General features: G+C 60.4%; 1 protein-coding gene and 1 long non-coding RNA gene across 7 annotated transcripts in view; one reads left to right on the top strand and one right to left on the bottom strand.

The window, feature by feature from the left end:
* The first annotated feature begins 5,061 nt into the window (after positions 1–5,061).
* The window catches only part of JADE2 (jade family PHD finger 2), a 53,681-nt gene continuing 38,845 nt past the window's right edge, over positions 5,062–19,897 (top strand). The window contains exons 1-4 of one of the 6 annotated variants that reach the window (XM_062587023.1): positions 5,062–5,140; positions 10,803–10,860; positions 12,138–12,223; positions 18,035–18,192. In XM_062587023.1, the coding sequence (XP_062443007.1) occupies positions 10,803–10,860; positions 12,138–12,223; positions 18,035–18,192 (302 nt within the window). In that variant the 5' untranslated portion in view covers positions 5,062–5,140. Of the gene's footprint in view, positions 5,141–5,230; positions 5,316–5,610; positions 5,902–7,824; positions 7,847–9,597; positions 9,777–10,802; positions 10,861–12,137; positions 12,224–18,034; positions 18,193–19,897 lie in introns of those variants that run through there. The other 5 variants (XM_062587021.1, XM_062587026.1, XM_062587020.1 and 2 more) reach the window with 5 other exon arrangements.
* LOC134146633 (uncharacterized) lies at positions 9,139–12,113 on the bottom strand. Its single transcript, XR_009959861.1, has 2 exons — positions 10,920–12,113; positions 9,139–9,788 (listed from the first exon to the last, which is right to left on the bottom strand). It is a non-coding gene; the product is annotated as an uncharacterized LOC134146633 (long non-coding RNA).

The raw sequence follows: 19,897 nt of genomic DNA, 5'->3' as shown, positions 1-19,897 counted from the left end.
CACGCACACCTGCGTTTGGCCACAAGAAGCAAGGCGGTGGGCGCCAAGAGCAATTCCCTGCTCCGGGGCCCGTCTGCTGTGGTGCAAAGAGGAGACCGGACGGGACTCAGATGCCCTCACAGTATGCAGCTCAGCTGGGAAAGCACTTTATGTGCATGAGCCGAATTTCAGTCTCAGTCTAGCAGGAGACAAAAAGACTGGATTGATGTCTCCAAATTTCAGAGGAGCAGGAGGTGCAGATGTTGGATCCAAAATCTTCTTTACTGTCCCCCTCTAACAGCCCGTTGTACCTTATACTAATAAATAGTGCTGCACAAGCACAACTTGATTCAAACCCTGAAGATTTCTTCAGTTGGAACTGCTGGATGCTCCATACCTGGAAAATCCGGGTGTGCATTTATGCCACTGAATAGGTCTTTAGGAGAAAAATTTCAGGCACTATTTTTAAAAGCTGGTATTCTGGCATAATGTATCGGGTTCTGACGATACGCAGAACTGATGACTTCTCTTGCAATAAATAGGGTGAAAATCTCAAGAAATCCCTCACTTTCCCATCTTCGTGTCTCTTTTCCCCGAACGCGTTATCAGCTGATCGTCCTCCCCAGCCGTCTCCAAACCGCGTCGCCACCAGCCCTGCGCACCACGTTCCTCCCTGCGCGCTCGCTGCCCGCGGGGTGGGTTCACCGCTCGGGAACGCTGCTCGGGCGATGGAGTAGCCGTGTCGGCCCCCCCAGGTGGTTAAAACTAACCCCACAAGCAAACCCTCGTCATTTTATTTATGACTTTTGGATGAGATAATGGTTTTCCACTTTGAAAATAAAGCGCTCTACTTCAACATTTTAAATGCCTTGGCATTTATATTACAACAGGAGACTATTCAGTGACATTATCTGATAAATATCGTGTTATACAGCTGCAGTTTACAATGCATATATTTTTAACAGTGCTTCTAAACTAAATTAAATGCTTCTAAAATATGGTACTTATGGAAAACAAATGTCTGTTCTAGCAATTTTGTTTTTCAGGGTACACTATTTTTTTAAAGCCAGATACCATCTTTATCCTGTCAGGCAGTAAATTATGCACTCGCACTTTCATAAATTCTCCCCTTGGGAACTTAGTCAACGAAATGGAAATGTTTTTTTTCACACCCTCAAACTCCGGAGAAACAAAGTGGAATAGCCAGCTTAGTTATTAACTGGATGTCTAGAGGGAATCCGTATAAAAAGTGGAATAATGCAGTCTTGATGCGTGTACTGTTCGGCACACGTAACCGTGCACTCAGATGGTGCATTGAGCTGTGACTCGTATCTTTAACCCATCTTATTATTGTTAATAATAATAATAATGTTATTGTTATTATTAACTGGGGGAGTAACTGCCCGCGCGCGGCGAAGCGGAGGGATGGGCAGCTAGGAAGGCGCCCGGCGGCACCCGCAGCGCCGGCGCCTGCGGGCGCTGAATGCGGGGAGCCAAAGCCTCCGCCGCGGAGGCGGCTCCCTCCGAATGCCCCTCGCTCCCTCCGAATTGCTCGAATAGTCCAACGAGCCTCTGGAGCACGAGGAGGCGACGGGCAGGCGAGGGCTGCGAGCATCTCCACGCAAAGCCACGTCGGGCTGCGCTCTTCAAGGGCGATCCCTTCAGCGAGGCAAAAACTGCCATTTCTTGGGAAAAAAACCAGCAGCAGCTGCCGCCTGCAGAGCATTCCTCAGCTGCTGGTCGAGGGATGGCCATTTGTGAGGTTACAGCTATTTCTCTGCTTACAGTTCATTTTGATACCAGGTTTCTAGCTCCTGAAGTAGTAATTGAGATTTCAAACAAAATCTCACTATCCACTGATCTGCCAAATCAAATTTTCTCCTCCTGTAAGTACAGTACTTTCCTACTTTCCCCTCATTTCAGAGAGGAAAAGAACGATGCACAGCGAGAGAGAAAGGAAAAGGATGCGTTTACGTAACGATGTAGTAGTTTGTTCGAGAAGATGGGAACGATTACTATCATAATTCAGAACAGGGCTTGCTCTTTTCCCCTGCTACTGCGTCTGCTTACTCTCCTCCAAATTAACACCTATTTTAATAGAAGTCAAATTTCAGGAATATTGGGCAAGCCAATATTTTCCAGCATCTTTGCACTGCCCTCCTGGAGCAGCTGGGCGCTGATCTGCTCCTTGGTATAAATCAAAGTAGCCATGAGATTTCTTTGACTTGGAAGAAGTCATCTACCTGCCAGAGGCCTCAGAAGAGGGTATCGAAGGCAGCGGATGAGCAGGAACGAGCCTCCCGCACCGCTCCTGAGCCGCGTGCTGCTTCTCAAGTTCCCCGGCGGAGGGTCCCAGCACCCAGACCGCCCCGCGTCGGGGACGGGGCAGATCCCAGCGGATTCCCCCCGCTGCTAGCGTTACCAAAGAGAGAGTTTCCAAAGCGCTGGAAAAGACGTGGGGTTTTCATTACGTTTGGGGCTCGCTCGCGCTCCTTGGATCTGCCCTGCCCCGGCGCCTGGCGCGGTAATCAGACGTGAGGAGGAGGAGGAGGCAGCCGGGCTTGCTTCCTCCCCTCTCCTGCGAGACCCGGCCGCACGGAGGTCCTCGGGCTTCGGTCAGGGCTTGCTGACAAGGTTTATTAACGCTGAGCGTCGTGAGACGCGCTGCGCCATACGCCCGTCTTCGAGGCCGCGCTAACAACTCTGCGGTCACGGCTCCGTGGTGAGCCAGCGCCCCGTAAGAATCGGCGTCCGCGCACCTGGCGAGGGCAGCGCTGCTTCTCCTCCAACGCGCGGCACCAGGCTTGAAACGGGAGCGACGCGAGGCACAGCCTCACGGCGCTCCGGGGCACTCGGCCTCAGCCACTGACTTAGCGCTAGAGCGCGTGCGGAGCCAATAAGGGCTAAAGCCTTCGTTTAAAAACATCTGCTAATTCTAATTATGCGCTCGTCATCCAAAGGTTACCTGCTTTATTCTTTTAGGTATGCAAAAATAAGCGCTGGCGAAGGGGGATGAAAGGAAAATGTTGCTGGTTCCTTCCCTGGAGATCGGATTTCTTACTTGTTGCATAACTGCTTATTTTAGCATCAATCAGCTGCGCCTTTGTTGTGCAGACAATTCTGTCCTTTTAGAGGATTTGTGCAGCGCTGTTTCTCCCAAAATGCTTTTTTTTTGTTTTTTTTATTAGATTTATTTCTTCTCTTAGCAAATGCCAACTGACAACACCCTGTCAGAGTGCTTCAGAATTGTTACATAAATGCCTTACTATATAAACTGAATATCGTATATTTAATATACATGACCTTTCTGCAGAAACACCCACCAAGTGTTAGCTCTGCGAGTACTACATGTATGTGTCCCATATATGTGTCTGTATGCATGTTTCGCATGAATGTGCATATATGGTGGCCAAAAATCTGTTAAGCGCATGATCGATGCTGCAAAGGAAAGTATTCAAAACGAAGAAAGTCAGAGTTCTGGTTGCCAGTGCAACTTAATACATGCCCTTGTGTTGAAGCAGAACAAGATATTAATTGCACGGTCAGATACTCCTCTGCTGCACCTCCGCGGCGTGCGGTGCAGGAGGGGCCCGGGCGTGCTCAGCAGCGCTCTGTCGTTCCTGCTGTCCGACCTGCGAGCCGAGGCCCTGGTTCAGCACATTTCTCACGCACCTGACGGCTTGCGAAAGTCGCAGCCGCAGAAAACGCAGCTCCCGCACCTGCGGGTGCAGTTTTCACGTAGCCAAAGCACCGTGAGCTGGTGCCCAGGATGCTTCGGAGGAGCCCAGCGCAGCAGGGAGGAGCGGACCTGCCCGGTTCGGACATGCTGCAGCGCCTTCCAGGCACTGTCCAGAAATCCTGGGAGAGCGGCAGGAGAGGATCTTGGCTGCGGTGCGGTAGAGGACCAACGCCGTGAAGCTGGCAGCTCCCTCCGAGGACAGACTTTGCTCCCGAGTTTTCCTGCGGTACTGCCCATGACGCTGCCTCCCTGCGTGGGCACCTGACCTAATCCTCCCCAAACACCCGTTCCGGGCCAGGGTGACGTGCGGGCGGATTAAGGCCACAAGTTTCACCCAACGCAGGAACGCCGCATCCCGCTGCAGCGGTGAGACGGACGTCAGCGAAGGGGCCAAAGCTCTTGAGCCGAACGCCCGCCGCGGGGCAAGGCAGCCGCCGGCGGCCCCCTACCCCGGGCGTCGCGCTCCCGCCGTGCTGCCGTCTCCTCCCGATTCCCTCTTCCCAAATTCGCCCTCCGTCTTCAGGGCATCGGCCCCGGCCGGGCCTGGCGCCGCGCAGAGCTGCGCCCGTGCCAGCTCCCGAGCGCCCCGGCTTTCGGCCGCGGGGAACGGGCTTCGCAGGGAATTCAGCAGCCGGGATCAGGCACGGTCTTACCACGCGTTCGGAGCTGCTGTTTTTTGAGGACTAGTAAGCCGGCTGATTTCGGTGGGTTTATCTCAAGGGCCATCGAAAGCTGCCTCGTGGCAAATGTCAAGACCCTGTTTCCATATATGCGGCTCTTGAAAGGAGAAAAAACAAGCAAGACCCCAAGAATGAGCCAGGCGCGGTTTTTTCAGCCCCTTCTGCCGCCGCTCCCAGAGGAGCCGAGGGATCCCGCGTAACTCGCAGGAAGCGCGCAGCACCGGCTCCCGGCCGCCGCGGCGCAGCCCGGGTCCCCGCAGTTCGGCCCGCTCCGCACGGAGCCGCGGCAGGGACGCGGGGCGGAGGCAGCGGCCGCTGCCCGCGGCCGCGGTGCCCGCGCCGCTTCGGCCCCTCCGCGGCAGCTCCGCGGCTCCGCGCACGCTGCCCGCGGGACGCGCCTGCACCCGGCGGCGGCGGCAGCAGCGCGCTGCAGCGGCGCTCCGAGCCGCGCAAGGCGCCGCGCCCGCCTCGCGCGCCCATCGCCGCGGCCTCGGGGCTCCGGGGCCTGGGGGGCGGGGAAGGGAGCAGGGCAGCGGCTGCGCGGCCGGGCCGCGGCGGCGAGGTGCGCGCCCCGGCGCGGAGGCTGCGCGGCCGCAGCTCCCGCGGCGCCCCGCGCCCGCGCGCGGGCTCCCCGCCGCGGGGGTTGGGGGTGGGGGGGGCGCGGGGGGCAGCGCGGCCGGCCGCGGCGCTCCGCGATGGGCACGAAACGTCTTTTTGACGCAGGAGAAATGGCAAATTTTAAGTACGTCATTAATATGGCGCCAAAAGGGCTCCCTGCCGCTCGCGCGCGCGCTCGCTCGCGTGGTTCTTTTTTTTTTCTTTTTTTTTTTTCCTAAAGTATAAGCGTATTTTGCGTTGAGGCGGCGGCGGCCCGGCGTACGCCTGTGCGTAGCTCGGAGGCGGAGGGGGGAGAGGAGGTAAAGGGCGCGCGCGGGTGCGCGGGTGCGCGCGCAGGGCCGGCTGCGCGGCGGGCGCGGAGCGGCGCGGGCCGCGCCGGCGTGGGGCGGGGGGGCGGCGCAGCGCAGCGCGGCGCAGCGCGGCGCAGCCATGGGGCTGGTGCGCGGCGCACCTGGCGCGGCCGCTGCGCGCCCGCGGAGGGGGGCGGCGAGCGGCCGCGCGCGGCGCTGAAGGAGGGTTTGGGGAAGGGGCGGGGAGGGGGGGGGGGAAGCGGTGCCACCGCGACCCGCGGCCGCTCCGCAGAGCCGCCTGCGCGGCCGCCGAGGAAGCGCGCACGGCGGCGGCGCCCGCAGCGGCCATCTCGGGCGCGGGCGAGTCGCCCCGCTCGGCATCCATGGAGTTACTCCGCGGCCGCGGCTGAGGGCAGCGCGTGTCCGCCCCCCCCGCACCCCCCCGCCCGGGGCCCGGCAATGACACCGGATTGAGCCGGGCCCGGGGCGCCCAGCAGCGGGGCGGCTGCGGAGCATCCCCCGCCCCCTGCGCCGGCCTCCCCTCCCGCAGCCCCGCAGACCGGCGCAACTCCCGCAGGACGCGCTCGCGGCGAAGGTAAAGGATGAGCGCGGCCGGCGGGGCGGCGGGAGGCCGAGCCCGGGGTTTCGCCGCGCTGTTTCGCAGCTCCCCCCTGGGTTCCTGCCGCCTTGTTTGCTCGCCTGCCCTTGTTTATTTATTTATTTCCTTCCGCGGCCGCCCTCGCCGCGCCGGTGCGGGGCGGGGGATGCGCCGCGCTCGCCAGCGGCGGGTTGCGCGCGTTGGTCACTCCTGGTTTGAAGTGGAAGAGGGAGGCAGCGGGGATGTAAACAAGAACTTTTAAAGGGTCGCCGCCTCGCCGGCTCGGCTCGCTGCTGCTGCCTTTTTTTTTTTTTTTTTTTTTTTTTGCTTTTTTTAAATTTTATTTCCCAAATTAATGACTGCGGCAGAGCTGCCCCGCGCCGTGCCGGGCCCGCGCGGGAGGCGCGCAGCGCGCGCGCGGGCCGCTTCGGCGAGGTGCCGGCGCGGGGCTGCGCGGGCCGCGGGAAGATCCGCGGGGGGCGGAGGTGGAGGGAGTGTGTGTGGGTGTGTGGGGGGGAGCTCGCCTAGGGGCTGCGCAGCGCGTTTGGGAGCGCGGCGGGTGCTGCGCGGCCGCGGGGCGCTGCGCGGGGCCGGGGCGGGGAGGGGGGGGGGCGTGGCGGCCGCTCGCCTGCGCCGCGCTGCGGCCTCCGCTGCGCGGTTTCTCCTCGCTGCGCGCCCGGAGCTGGGGAGGGGGGAGGATGCAGGGATTGCGCTTCCGCGTAACCTCCGCGCAGGCCGCCTCCCCGCCTACTTGGGCCAGCTCTTAAGAAAAAAAAAAAAAAAAGAAGAAGAAGAAAACAGCGCGGCCCTCCCCTGACGTCCTGCGCAGCGGTTCTGCCCCCGCGCAGCGCCGCGCAGGGCCCGGCCGCGGCTCCACCTGCCCCTTGCGCCGGGAGGGGGGGGGGGAGCGAGCGGCGGCGCCGGGTCCCCGCGGGCCGGTGGCGGGTCCCCGGTGGGGGGATGCTGCGGCGGGCCGGCTGCCGCTGGGGAAGGGGCCCTCGGCGGCGGGGCAGCGCGGTCGCGGAGCCGCCCCGCGGCCCGGAGGGCCGGCACGGGCCGGGCGGGGGCGGCGCTGGGCGCGGGGCGAAGCCGGTGGTCTCGGGCGGGCGGAGGAGCCGGCGCTCCGGAGCGGCGCTTGACCTTTAAGCGTTTATTGGCCACCGAGGTTAAAATAAGCTTGAGATGGAAGCAGAAATCGCTGGTAGAAAGGTTAAACCAAAGGTTAGATTTGTTTTTCCTAGGAAAATCGAGGCTGATTCCTGAAAATCGAGGCTTGGCGCGAAGGAGGGGAAGGTGGCGAGCCCCGAAGGGGTCCCGAAGTCGGGGGTGGCTGCTCCTCCGCCGCCGCCGGGGGCCGATCTTGGGGGTCGCCCCCGGTGCGCGGTGCCGAGGCGGGAGCACCCCTGGCTGCTGCCGCCTCCGGGCGCCGCGGCGGCCGCTCGGGGCCCTGCGGGACGGCGCGGCGGTGTCCCGGAGGGCCCGGCTCCCTCCTTACCCCCGACACGCGTCCGGACCTGCCAAAGAGAAAGCGGGTAGTCGGAGGGTAAAAGCTAAACAAGTGAGAAAGGGAAAGTAAAGTCAGAAACGTGAGTAATAAAGGGGAAAAAAAATCCCCTTCTAGATTTGGAAAGATGCAAAGCACCGGAAGTAAACCGGGGCTTGTTTTGTTTTAAATTTAAATGAGATCAAATTTTGCCCCCAGGAACCCAGACAGCAAGCCGAGCTACCGCGGAGGAGCGGCGGGATGGCCCTTCCCAAGGCCGCTCCGCTCCGTTCGGCGTCCCGTCGTGTTTCGGAGCTGACGCCAGCCCCCGCCGGGCTCCGGGGGGTGGGCAGGGGCTCGCTCCTCGCCTGCCCGGCGACGCTGCCCCCGGCGCGGCCGGGGGCGGGAGAGGTCTCCTGCGTAGCCGGGTGCGGGTTCTCCGGCTGGACGCTGCCTCGGGTTAGCAGGAAGGTCGGGAGAGGAGCAGCGCGGCTCCCCCCCGGGGGACACGGCAGGGGGAGGGGGGGGGGCACGGGGCACCCGCGCGCCAGGTTTGGCCCACGGTCCTCGGAGCGGTTGGTCGACGTGCATCCTCCAGCTGAAAAGTTTGCTCCGCTGCTGTGAAATTGGGCGTGTTGCTGCAGCGGGGGATGCTCCGGCTGTCTCCCGAGCCTCTCCTCCAGGAGCACTTGGCTCCAGAAGGGCTCCTGCGGCCCGGCTCCGCGGCGCTGCCCGGACGGCCCTCCTGCGAGGTGCCCGGGGCCGCCGGCGGCCCCCGGCCCGGCGTGCCGCTGGGGGCACTCTTCCCTCTCTGCGTTCCTATTTCTGCGCTGGAAGAGCAAACAGGGAAGTGGTTTTCTGCAGTCTCATTGCAGCCTGCAAACAGAGCCCGTAATTCAGCGGCTGGTGCTCGCCCGCCGCGGCGGGAGAGGCCGGGCGGCCGCGGGCGCGGGGATGCCCTGCGCCGCAGCGGAGGCGCGGGCGGTGGCGGGGGAGCAGGCGCTTCTGGCTGCCGCTTGCGCGCGTTTCTGCGGCGGTGGCGGGCGGGGAGCGGCGATCGCAGGCTGCGTGCGAGCGGCTCTGGCTCGCCTGCCGCGGCGCAGGGCTGCTGCTCCTGCTGCCCCGAGCTCCCCGGGGGGCCGCTGCGGGCCCTGCCCGCGGGGTGCTCCCGGCAGCTCCCAAACCTCTTGCACGTGGCGTGTTGAAGAGTTTCCAGCGAGCGCAAGCGGGTTTCCCGGCACATGGGAATGCCGGAGCGTTGGCTGGCGGCTGGATGAGGCGCTTTGGGCTGCCCCAGGTGCACCCAGCTCCCTCCTGGGCTCCCCTCGCTGAGCTGCAGGACTCGGTGGCCTCAGGGCAGGAGCTTAACGTCGCCGCCAAGCCCATAGCTAATCTGTCCATTCCTGGTGATTTAAATTTATATAGGCTGATGGCAGGGCCATCCCGGTCATTTGTTCAGCATTAATCTGCGCTGCTCAGCCCCGACAAAGGCCGCGCTGGGCGGGCGGCGGCGCACGGTGTTTTGGGGTTTGGGGGCATTAGCAGAGGGCCCTGCTAGCCTTGGAGCTGCAGACACTTCGGGGGGGGGGGGGGATGCGCATTTGTTTAGAAAAGAAACCCACATCTGTTTCTATTTGAATTTTTTAAGCAAGCATACATAGAAACCTTTCTTTTCTATTGGTTTCTGGCTCCATGAAAGCTAGATTTTAGGGCATGTTTAACCTAAGAGTGACTTTTTCAAAGTATTACAATTTTTTTGGTACTTGTTTATGACTTTAATAATGACACCGTGTGGGGACTGGGTCAGTTAAAGGCGAAATTAGCTTTCACTGTAAACAGAGGATTAATTCTGAAGTGGAGAGTGTGTTTTGTAGAGACTTCAAAATTGCAGAGTGGTAGGTGAAGCAAACTGCTTCTGCAAGGCGCGTGTCGCCCTCCGCCCAGGCCGTGATTGCCTTTGGGTGATGCTGAGTTCATAGGTGCCCACCCTTGGCTCAAGCCAGAATTTAATTCAGAGCAATCGATAATTTTGCCCGGAGGATGCTCTCATGGACCCTGGCAAACCGTGGCAAAACAGTTTTCTTAAGCAGAGCCACTGCTGCACCTGCCCTTTGAACCGCTGCTGCCTGCGGGGCAGTGTGTGACTAAGCTCCTGTTGCTGGAAGCTGCTGGTGTTGTGGAAGTCTGCTGGTGGGTGGAGGTAGGCTGGGCGCAGGACACTGGGACCACGTTCAGCTGAGGCGATGACCAGTGCATGCTTCAGCTCCAATTCTTCCCCTTCCTGGTTCGGTTTATTTAATCTCAGTGATAGGAAGTCCACAGCTCCGTCGGTATAGTCCGCAGCCTCTTTGCCACCTCAGACCAGGAGGAGCCGGTTTCAAAGGCGCAGGTAGAATTTCCACTAAAAACAAGTAAACTGCATTTAAATCAGTTTTCAGTATCATTCCCCCCAAGCAATATCTAATGGCTACTTGGAGCAAGGCTGTGGTTTAATAACATCTGTCTCCCCTCGAATCGCTGGAGGAAAGTATCGATCTTGCCATATTCTCAAGGAACATTTTTAATCATGTTTTGACAGAGCAATGCTTTCCCCAACACCGATAGTTAAAATGTTTATGGTACTTTGCAGTATTATCCCATATTATGGGGCGATAAAACATAGCAGGTACGTTGTAAAACCCGGGCATTGCCGGGGTTTCGTACGCGTAGGTGCTCGCGGGGCTCCCGCCGCGGCTCCCGGCGTGCTCCAGCCTGCTCCCCGTTCGCCAGCCCCGGCGTGTGGGACCCGTCCCGCTGCTCCTCGGAGGAAGCGGCCGTGCGTACCCCGCCTTAGAGCCTTGCAAAACGTCTCGGGAAGCATTGGGAGGGTGTCCCGGGGGCTGAGGTCGTTGTTCAGCCCTCGTGCTTTCGATGCAGAGCCCTCCAGGCCCTTCGCGGAGCTGCGCGTGGCCGTGCTGACCGTCAGTTGCCTTTTCAGCCCCGGGAACCCGGGGTCTTCAGAAGTTAAAAACCTCTTAAAATAGAAACGAGGCAGAGGCGCCGCGCTGGCCGCGACGGGGGGCTGACTCAGAGGGCGAAACGCCGGCGGGGTTGCGCGCGGTGGTCCCGCCGGCCCCGGCGCAGGAGCCCGGACTTCCCCGCGCACGCGTGCGCGCCGGCGCGCTTTCCGCTCGCCCGGCTGCTCGCGGCGTGCCCTGCGGCCGCTTCTGCGGGGAGCCGGGGGCCCCCGAGAGCGCCGCGGGGCCCCCCGAGGATTGCTCTCGCCCGCTTTCAGAGCCCGCGGGGCGGCGCGGCGCCGGGAGGGTGAGCGCTGGCCGGCGCGGCGGGGGAACGCGGCTCTGCGGGGGTGCCGGGGGCTCGGCGCGGGGACGGGCTGCCCGGGCGCCGGCGTGATGTGCGATTCCTGTTGTTACAGATGGAAGAAAAACGACGGAAGTACTCGATCAGCAGTGATAACTCGGACACCACCGACAGTAAGAGCTTTAATCCGAGGCTTCGGGCGAGCTGGCCCCGCGCGGAAGGGGAGGTTTACCTGGCGTCCGGGCAGAGCCGGCCCCGTCGGGTGCTTCCTTCCAGGGAGCTGAGCGGCGACACGGGAAAAGGGGATGGTTGGGCCTCCGGAAAAGCTCTTCAGCGCGCGCTCGCTTTCGAAGGTGCTCCTCCCTCCGCCCTCCGCCGGCAGCGCGCAGGGACATGTGCTCAGCGATAAACACGTGCAAACGCGCTGGATTTGGGCTATAAATAGAGCGCTTTCCTCTCCCACTCGTTTCAGGGTTTTGCCCGCCGCGGCAGCACCGCAGCGCGTTAGCTCCTCCATGCCCCAGGGACACGCGTGTAACCCCGTGTCTGCTCTCCGTACTTTCCTACCAGTTGCTCTTGGTTTCTTACGAGCGCCGCAGTCGCTTGGCCCGCGCCTCGCTGCGGATTTGCTCTCCACGCTTCGCAGGGTCTGCCTAGCCAGCCAGGCAGGAGCGAGAGGGGCTGTGCCAAAAACACTAGACGGCCGGGCCTTTTCCTAGCAGGATGGCGGGGAGATTACGGGGGGATTGGGAAAGGCGGATCTCGCCGGGCTTGGCCGCCGTTCCCCCAGCCGCAGAAGTAACCTTAGGCAGCGGGAGCGGAGTTTGCACGGCCGCCGCGGACGCAAAGCTCCGAGCGGGCTCTGCCGGCGGCGCCGGCTTCCCGCGAGCCGCGGCGGCTGCGCTCCGAGCGTCCCCTTCCCTAATCCCCCGGCGGCTTGCTCGGCCGGGCAGCCCTTGCTGGCTCCCGTGCCTTTGGGGGTTAAGGCGTTTTTAATAGGGTATTAAACAGCGTGGCCTTATCTCTCTTGGACTTTGATATTTCTGCCGCAGGCGATAGCTAAGCTCTTGAGAAACGCTCTCCTGCGGAGCCGGCAGAGGCGCGTTTCCGCGCTAGGAAATCGAGCCCTAATTCCTGATGCCGACAGCTGCCTGCTCCCAGGGGTGCTAAGCCCTGGCTCAGCCCTCGCCAGGCCCCTCTTGTTCCGGACTTTGCTTTTCTCCCTTCAGGTCTCTGCGGTGGACAAGGTTTTTTGGGTTTTGGGAGCCTCTGAGAGGCGTCGTCTCTGGTTCGTGCGGAGGGCCCTGGGATGAGTGCAGGGAAGGGGCCGGGGCAGGTCTTGTCCCCTCCGCGCCGACGCGGGGCCGGCGGGAGGCTGCAGCTGGTGACGGAGGCGCCGACAAAACTCAGCCGCTTCCGTGGATAATTCTCCTCTCTTGCCTCGCTGCAGGTCACACCACGTCCGCGTCGAGATGCTCCAAAATCCCGAATACCAAATCCAACTGGTCGAGGCAGAAGGAGAAGAAGCCCTCTGAGGTACGTGGCTCTCCTCGCGTGGGCTGGGGATCCCCTGCGAGCGTGGCCCGGGGAGCACGCAGCCCCCTGCGACCGCCCCGGTCTGCGTCAGGCTGCGCAGAGGTTTTGAGGTTTTCCTGTGGTCAGCGCCTGAGTTCGAGCTGCGCTTGGTTCTTACCGTCGTGACGGATTTGCACGGATACATCCGAAGCGCCGGCGGTGGACATGGACCTAAAAAGTCAGAGCTGCTTGTGCTGTGGGTAAAGAGAAAAGCTGAAACGCTGTTCTTAGCGGCCAGAGTGCTTGGAAACGCTCCAGATAAGGAAGAACCGGAGATACAGATGTCACTGGCTGCTGACGGTGTTGTCGGAAAGTTGCGTATTAGGGCTGATAATGTAATTTTTTTTGGCTATACGGGTTTCTCCTGAAATGAGTAATCTGGGAGCTGAATCCGCCCTGCAGGACGGGCAGGATGGGGGTCTCCTGGCAGGGGCTCCTCCCCGGCCACCACCACCGCGGCCGGCCGCATCTCTCGAGGCGCCAGGCCGGCCGCACGTGTGCCTCCAGCACCGGCACGCACGCTCCCTCATTAAGCTGCTGGATATAAGTCGGAGCAAAAATGCTTCTGGACTTTGTGGGGGAGGTTCAGACCCGGATCCCGGTGTTGCTGCTCTTCAACAGCTCGTAGGAGACCCAGAGCTTGGTAGGAGACCCAGAGCTTGGTGCCGTGCAGACTGGGGTCCTCTAAGGCCGTGCCCATCCCTCCGTTACGCGCAGTAGGCGGTTCTCAGGGGCGCATGGCTCTGGAGCAAAAAAAAAGTGGAGCAAAAGCTGAGCACTGCACAGCTTAGCAACTGTGTTCGGGCCACCCAAGACCTGAAACAGAAAGTGAACAAGAGCGGCGTATCTGAGTTGAAAGTACGGGGGAATTTTGGAGGCAGCGTGTAATTACTCATGCTGGCGTTTGGCCAGGGCGCTCAAGCTCGCAAACCGTCTTTGCAAAGTGCAGGGAGAACTTGATAAGTGCGAGTGGTCCAGCTCCCGGGTTTACCCCCTTGGTCCTGCGTCTTCTCTGCTCCTGCTGGCGCTCTGAGCCTGGCTGGGTCTGGCTCCGAGCGAAGCCCCGAGAGCAGAGCGGCGGGCGCTGGCCGTCCCTAGGGGCTGGACGGCCGGTCCGGCACGGGCAGCAGGGCAGAGCAGTGCTGTGGAGGCCTCTCGGGTCAATGCTGATTGAGGAATTTCCTCTTGGAGAGCATCTCCCAAACTCTTCCACAGCCGACCCTGTTTCTGCTCTTACTTGTAAGCACCTTTTGGCACTTCTGTCCCACTCTCTGGATCCACTTCTGAGTCTGGGCTCAGGATCCTTCATTTGGGGAACACTGCAGAGGTTGGGAAATCCTGGGGTATTTCTCGCAGGAGCACTGATGGGTTTCAGGCACAGGCTGCTGTAGCAAGGACTTAGAAGTTTAAAAGATAAAACATGCACGCTGTCAAACTTCCTTCGTGTGAAATAGTGAAATGCTTCACATGAAGTTACTTCACAGGAAATAATGAAGAAAAAGGTATTCAGTGTCACCGTCAGTGTGGGGGAGTCTTTCAGAGAATGGAAACTATGGGACGGTAGCACAGAGAGTGCGATAAAGCTATTATTAGGCGTTGAAAACCCCGCGGGCAGTCTGCGCCAGGGCAGTCTGAGGAGGCAGGAGAGCCTTTTCAAGCAGAACCCAGACGCAGGGCTTACAGATGGCTCGCGTGTCTTCATGAAGAGCTGGCCCTGCCGCTGCCGTGCTCTGCCAGCTCCGAGCTGCGACGCGGACGTGGGCAGTGCCAGCGCACCGCGATGTTCGAGGGGAGCTGCTGCTGCAGGATGGGCTGGGGGGGGGGATGATTTGCAGGGGCAGGCTGGGGGCAGCAGTGATTTGCAGTGATTTGTGGGAGCGGGCTGGGGGCTGGGGGCCCCTCTTGGAGCCGTGCCCCCGTTTCTCGGCGAGCAGGCTGGAGCCTGTGCCACCCTCTGCATGCCCGGGGACAACCTGAGCGGGAGATAAAAATTCAAAAGCACGAGTGTTACGTAGTTATTAGCTAGGTCAGGGGGTGATGTTTATTATGAAGGACTGCGAGAAGGGATTAACTATACGCGTTAAAAGCCACCCAACACAAGGCATCTGGAAAAACAAGCTTCTTAGCATGGAAAAGTACTGAGCTGTTTGTAAACACCCGCGCTGGAGGCTGCTCGCTGCCAGGGAGCGCGATTATATTTATCAGTGCGTGTGGCAGGGCTCTGCCCGGGCTCTCCTCCGGCGTGTCCCCGGCACCGGGTCCTCGCTCCGCAGCGCCCTTGCTTGGGCACATCCTTCGCAAAGGCGCCGGCCGCCCCGGGTGCGATCGTGCCCTGGGGCCGGCCGGGATGCGGCGCCGGCCGCGCCGGTCCGACTGCGGCCGCCAAAGCCGGGATCCCGTTTCTCCGACGCGGAGCAGCTGCCCAGGGCCCGGGGAGGGGGAGAAGCGGGCGAGAAGCGATGCTCCCCGCGATGCCCCCCCTGCCCCGTTGCTTTTAACAGCACCTGCGTTTTTATATTGTTTCCCCTTTAAAAAATAATCATTACTGCATTAGCTCTTTCTGGTTTCCTCGGTCCCGTAGGTGCGTAGCGGTGCAATGCAGGGTGCGTTCAGCCGCCGGGCTGCCCCGCTGTGGCAGGGGCCTTGTGAGCGACCCCTCGGCCGAGGGAGACCGCGCGGGGAGAGGCAGACCCCTCCGCTGCGAGGTGGGGCTGCAGGGCCCTCTCCAGCGGGGCGATAGCAGGTTAACACCGACGTCTCTCCAGCGCTCGGAAGCGCGGGGCGAAAATGCTGCTTATTCCTGTTTTAAACCATGCTGCTCATTGCAACTCCAGCGTTCGGCGTTCGGGGCGGAGGGACAGCGGACCGGTGGGCGGGAGAAGGGATTTTTTTTTTTCGGCGGGCAGAATTCCTCCTAGGTCTCGTTGCGGCGCCTTGCAGCGTGCGGCAGCGTCGGAGGGGCTTGTTTCTGCTAAAACTTGGGGGGAAAACTTCGACCGCCCCGTGGCGTTAAACCCGCTTGCCCTGGGCTGCAGCGGAGGGAGGAGCGCGGCGGGGAGGAAGGAGCTTCTCACCCGGGCACGGGGATGCTTTCGCCTGCGTCTCCGGCGGGGCGCGCGGGGCTGCGCCTCTCCTCCGCCCTCGCCTTGCCCCGTCCTTCCCCTTCCCTTCCCCGTTCCCTTAATTCAAGTTAGCAGCGAGGAGGTTGCTAAGCAGCGGGGCCTTAAAGACAATTTGTCAGATCCTGCAGAAGGGAGGAAATAGTAAACAGTCCTTTTGAGGGCAAATTGCTTGTTTTCTGGTGCGCAACTTTCTCGCCTGCCGCCAGGTCCTCAGTTCATCAGCGCCCAATTTACCCTCCATTTGGCTTTCATAAATAATTCAGAAGAGTTCAAGGAGAATAACTGAGTCTTTCCCCAACCCTAATCCCAGGCAATTCAAAACAAAACGACGTTTGGATTACCATTTGGGCGTATTAGCTGTCGGTAGGTTTCCAGGCAGCGGATCTGCTTTCCTTCGCGATCCCCGCGGCTTTCCGAAGCGCTCCGCTCGGGGGTTAATCCTCTGAGCGATCCCCGCGGCGGCGGAAAGGAGCCTTCGCCGCCGTTTCGGAGGAGGCGACGTTGCAATCGTCGGGGGAGCGCGTGCGGTCGGGCTTGCTTGGCTTCGGATTTAAGACGGCGCTTCCGTAGCGGTGCGAGCTGGAGAGCGGCTGCTGCTCGTCCAGAGTCGGCTCGTGCCGCCGCTGGCCCGGGCGCACCGGCACCGGCGGGGCCGAGCCTGGGGCTGGGCCGAGCCTGGGGCTCGTCGCGTTTGCATCGCGCTCCCGGGAGGGGGAAAAAAATAATTAAAAAAAGGCCCTGGAAGGGGGTAGCGGGAAAGGCGTCCCGCTGCGGATCGGCCGCGGGCGCGTTCGTGCACCGCGCCGCGGGAGTGAGCCGCAGCTGGGTCACGGGGTTGTCTCTCGGGACCGGGTGTTGGGACTGGGAGCGCTGGAAGCACTGTGACATCTCACATATTCCCTCTCATGTTTAATTAGCATTTATCTTAATCTTTTTTCTTTTCTTTTTGAATTTCCCACACTGACGAAGTAGTAAAATGTTACTGTGGCTTTTGTAACGGTGAGTTTATAGCACACAGGGACTTAAAGGAACTTGATTTTTCTCCAACTGAGCCTAATTTTTGCTGCAATATATAGGCTAGTTTTTATGTTTCTTGAAAGATTGAGGCTGTGTCTGGGCAACTCAAATTAGCTTTATAGAGGCGTCTCCAAAGAGGTGCACCAGGAAGAAGGTACTAGTATTCTCCAAAGAGGTCCCACCATAGAAAAGGTTGTTTATTTATTTGTATTTAACTCTAATTGGGTTATCAGCTGAGACTCTGAGGATTAAATGAGCTGACCTAAATACTGGTCTCAGTGGTCGTAGCTGAATGTCTAGTTTCCTCCACGTTAGCTGGTTTGGTTTCCGAAATGCTCTCCACAGCGCTTTAGCTTTGTATTGAAAGCGTAAAACCAGATCGTGTCGCTTGTTGCAGCTCTCACACAGCCAGTGCTCGTTTCGGGAATGGACCCCGCGAGCGGAGTGAAGAGCATCCGAGGCAAACGCCTGATCCCTCGGAGCCCGCGGAAGGGCGCAGAGGCGGCTGAGACGCTGCTCGGAGCCGCGCCGTGTCCAAGCGCTCGTGCTGGCGCTGCACGGTATTACTTCAGCTAATAGCAGATGGTGGAGAGGAGAAGTCATCCATTTTCATTTACAATTTATTTTTAGTCTGCAAGTGACAGGATTGCTCGAGTCATTGCTGTCAGGCAATCCGCTGGAAGGAAAACCTTATTTACTGTGATGGATTTTTTTGGAATGATTTTTTCATTATAGTGCATTCAGGGAAGACTCTGCAGAGCCAAAAGTGAAATGGAGAATGAGCAAAGCCCCTGTCCGAGGGGCTGGCAGAGCAGGGGGGGTCCGTATAAACCTCTGCGGGGTCGCTGCAGGCTCCGGACGCGTAAGCGGGCGTCTGTATCGCCCTGGAGTCCGATGCTTTCCTGTTCACTAAACAAGCTGTTTTTTTCCCAAAGCTCTGAACACCGTCTTTCCCCCTTAGGAACAAAACAGAAAAACAAAATGCAGAATGGCGTTGTAATTTAGCAGTTGCCCTGCGTCTCCGCCGACGCAGCGGGTGGCCGGAGAGCTCACCGCAGCGTCCCGGGCGTCGCGCTGCGCGCCTCGGTCGCGGGCGCTCCTGACGTTCGCCACGGGCTGCTCCTGGGCGGCTCCGCTGGAGCAATCGCGGGGTCCGTTCTGCTCTTCCTGCGCGGGTGCAGAAGCGGCTCCCTCGGGGCAGGGGCCGCGGGAGGGCGGCGCTGCTCTCTGCCGGGTGGCGATGTGGCTGCGTTAGGACCGTGAAGCCGCTGAGAGAAAAGAGCATGTCATTTATTTCATTTAATACTAACTTCCAGTCCGTGTCTCACCCTGGTGCCCAGCTCCTGCCGTCCGGGACCTCGGAGCGATCGCTCCCGCGGGCACCGGAGGGGCTCCAGGGTCTTACGGGCTCGTTGCGGCGGGAGCGAGAGGGTCTGGTGCCTCCCCGTTTTTATTTTCTTTTTTCCCCCCATTGCTACGTCTGGGTCCCTTTATCCTGCCTGGGATGTCTGGTTCCTTGGGAGCAAGCTGGAAACAGGAGCGCTGCCTTGCCGGGAAGCGCTTGTGCTGCCTTGCACTTCTGCCAAGCCTTTTAAGCCTGCTCCTTGCTTGTATTTCCCCCCCCGCCCCGTAGGTCTTCCGCACTGATCTGATCACGGCCATGAAGATCCCCGACTCGTTCCAGCTGAGCCCGGATGAGTACTACGTTCTCGCGGATCCCTGGAGGCAGGAGTGGGAGAAAGGAGTGCAGGTGCCGGCGAGCGCCGAGGCGATCCCGGAGCCCGTGGTTCGGTAAGCGAGCTGCTCCTGCCCGGCTCCGCGGGAGCGTGCCGGTCCCTCCCGCCGTGCGCGGGCTGCTCGGCTACTCGCCGTTGCTTTTTCTGCCCGGCGCTTTGAGCAGCGTCCGCAGTAACCGGGTCCTCGCTTGCTCGCGGCTGGGGAATTCTGAGAAGATAAAACCAGAGGGAGGATTAGGGAAAACAGCCTGGGAGCACCTGGCTCCTGAGGGACGCGCGTCCGTCTGGCAGGGCTGCGCTGGAGCTGCTGCTTCGTGGTAAGCGGGGCGAGAGCCTGTTGGTGCAGCCCGGCGTCTCATCGGCTATTTTAAAACGGGGAACCGTGGTTTCAAATAGCCGGTTAAGCGCTTCGGCTTTCTCGCCGTCACGTGTTACTTGCTTTCCTTTGCCCGAGGGATCGGCTCCTTCCCCGGTTTTTTGCTCATACGCATCCTTAGTAATTTGACCTAGTTCCCACTGCTTGTGCGATTCCTTCTCGCGTTTTTGTAATAGTAAAATACTCATTACCTTAGCCGAAAGTTACTGTTCCTGCTGTTCCTTCGCAATCTTCCCGGTTTCCTGATTTCACCGAAGCCCATTTCTGGCAACCCTCTGCCCTTAGTGAGCATCATGAACACCTTCATACCTCCCATCCGCCTATTCTTAACCAGTTTTTCTTTGCTGAGCAGAACCCAAGTCATAAGGTCTTTCTTGTTGTTTTTTTAACACAGGTGGGATTTTTGGTTTTGCGTTGATTTTTTGGGGGAGTTTTCTTTTCTTTTTTTTTTTTTTTGCTAAAGAATAGCATGCGTGTGGTGTTCACACGTAAAACTCTGCCCCGCGGCTTTCTCCTGCGCCCGTCCCCAGGGCGCCCGCTGCGCAGCTCCGCCGCCCTCCGAGCCGCTCTGCCGGCTCCGGCGTGGCCGAAAGTCGTGGGTTTTGTTCTGCACCCGGATAGACGTCGTTTCCCTCGCGCGTTCCCCATGCGCTGGGCGTCCCGAGCCACTGCAAGGAGACGGGAGCCTCGGCGCCTCGGGGCTTGGTCCCCGAGCGGCCTCTTCCCGCGTGCAGCAAAACCTCATTTTGCTGGGTGACGACCGCAGCCGCCGGCTGGGAGATCCGCCTGCAGCCCGTGCCGCCGAGCGGAAGCGGCGGGGCTCGGCATGCCCGAGGAGAGCAGCCTTGCAGGGCTTCATTCGCCCCGCGGCTTGATTTGCCTTGCCCCCGCTTTCCTTGCTTCAATGTGCCCCCATTAAAGCAATGAAATGCTTTAATCCCGGCGGGCAGGTCCCCCGGCAGGAACGTCACGGAGGGCTCTGTGTGTGTGCGTATGTACATGTGTGGGTCTGTACGTACGTATATATGTTTATATGAGTGTATATATATATGTATATGGATGGATGGACGGATGGATAAATAATGCACCCGCCGTGTCGCGGAGGCGTCGCGCTGCGGTGTGCGGGAGCGCGGCGGCCCCAAGGTTTTGGGCAGCCGGACGCCCCGTTCGGTCGGTCGCACTAACGTCCTCCCTCCTGGCAGCTCTTCCTGTGCGAAATTCCTAGAGGGAGGCAAGGAGGGAGAAACCGCCCGGCCACCTGGAAGCCGGCGAGCGAGGCGAACGGTGCCGGGGAAATACATATAGGTCTGTGCCGCTGGGCCCGCGGGGGTGCGGGGCTGGGGAGTCGGGGGGGTGAAGCAGCGGGCGGCTCCGGCAGCGGGCG

The sequence above is a fragment of the Rhea pennata genome, chromosome 14 (assembly GCF_028389875.1).
Source record: "Rhea pennata isolate bPtePen1 chromosome 14, bPtePen1.pri, whole genome shotgun sequence".
Lineage (NCBI taxonomy): Eukaryota > Metazoa > Chordata > Aves > Rheiformes > Rheidae > Rhea > Rhea pennata.
Note: the sequence above shows the minus strand (reverse complement) of the source record. Positions and strands in the feature narration are given on the sequence as shown.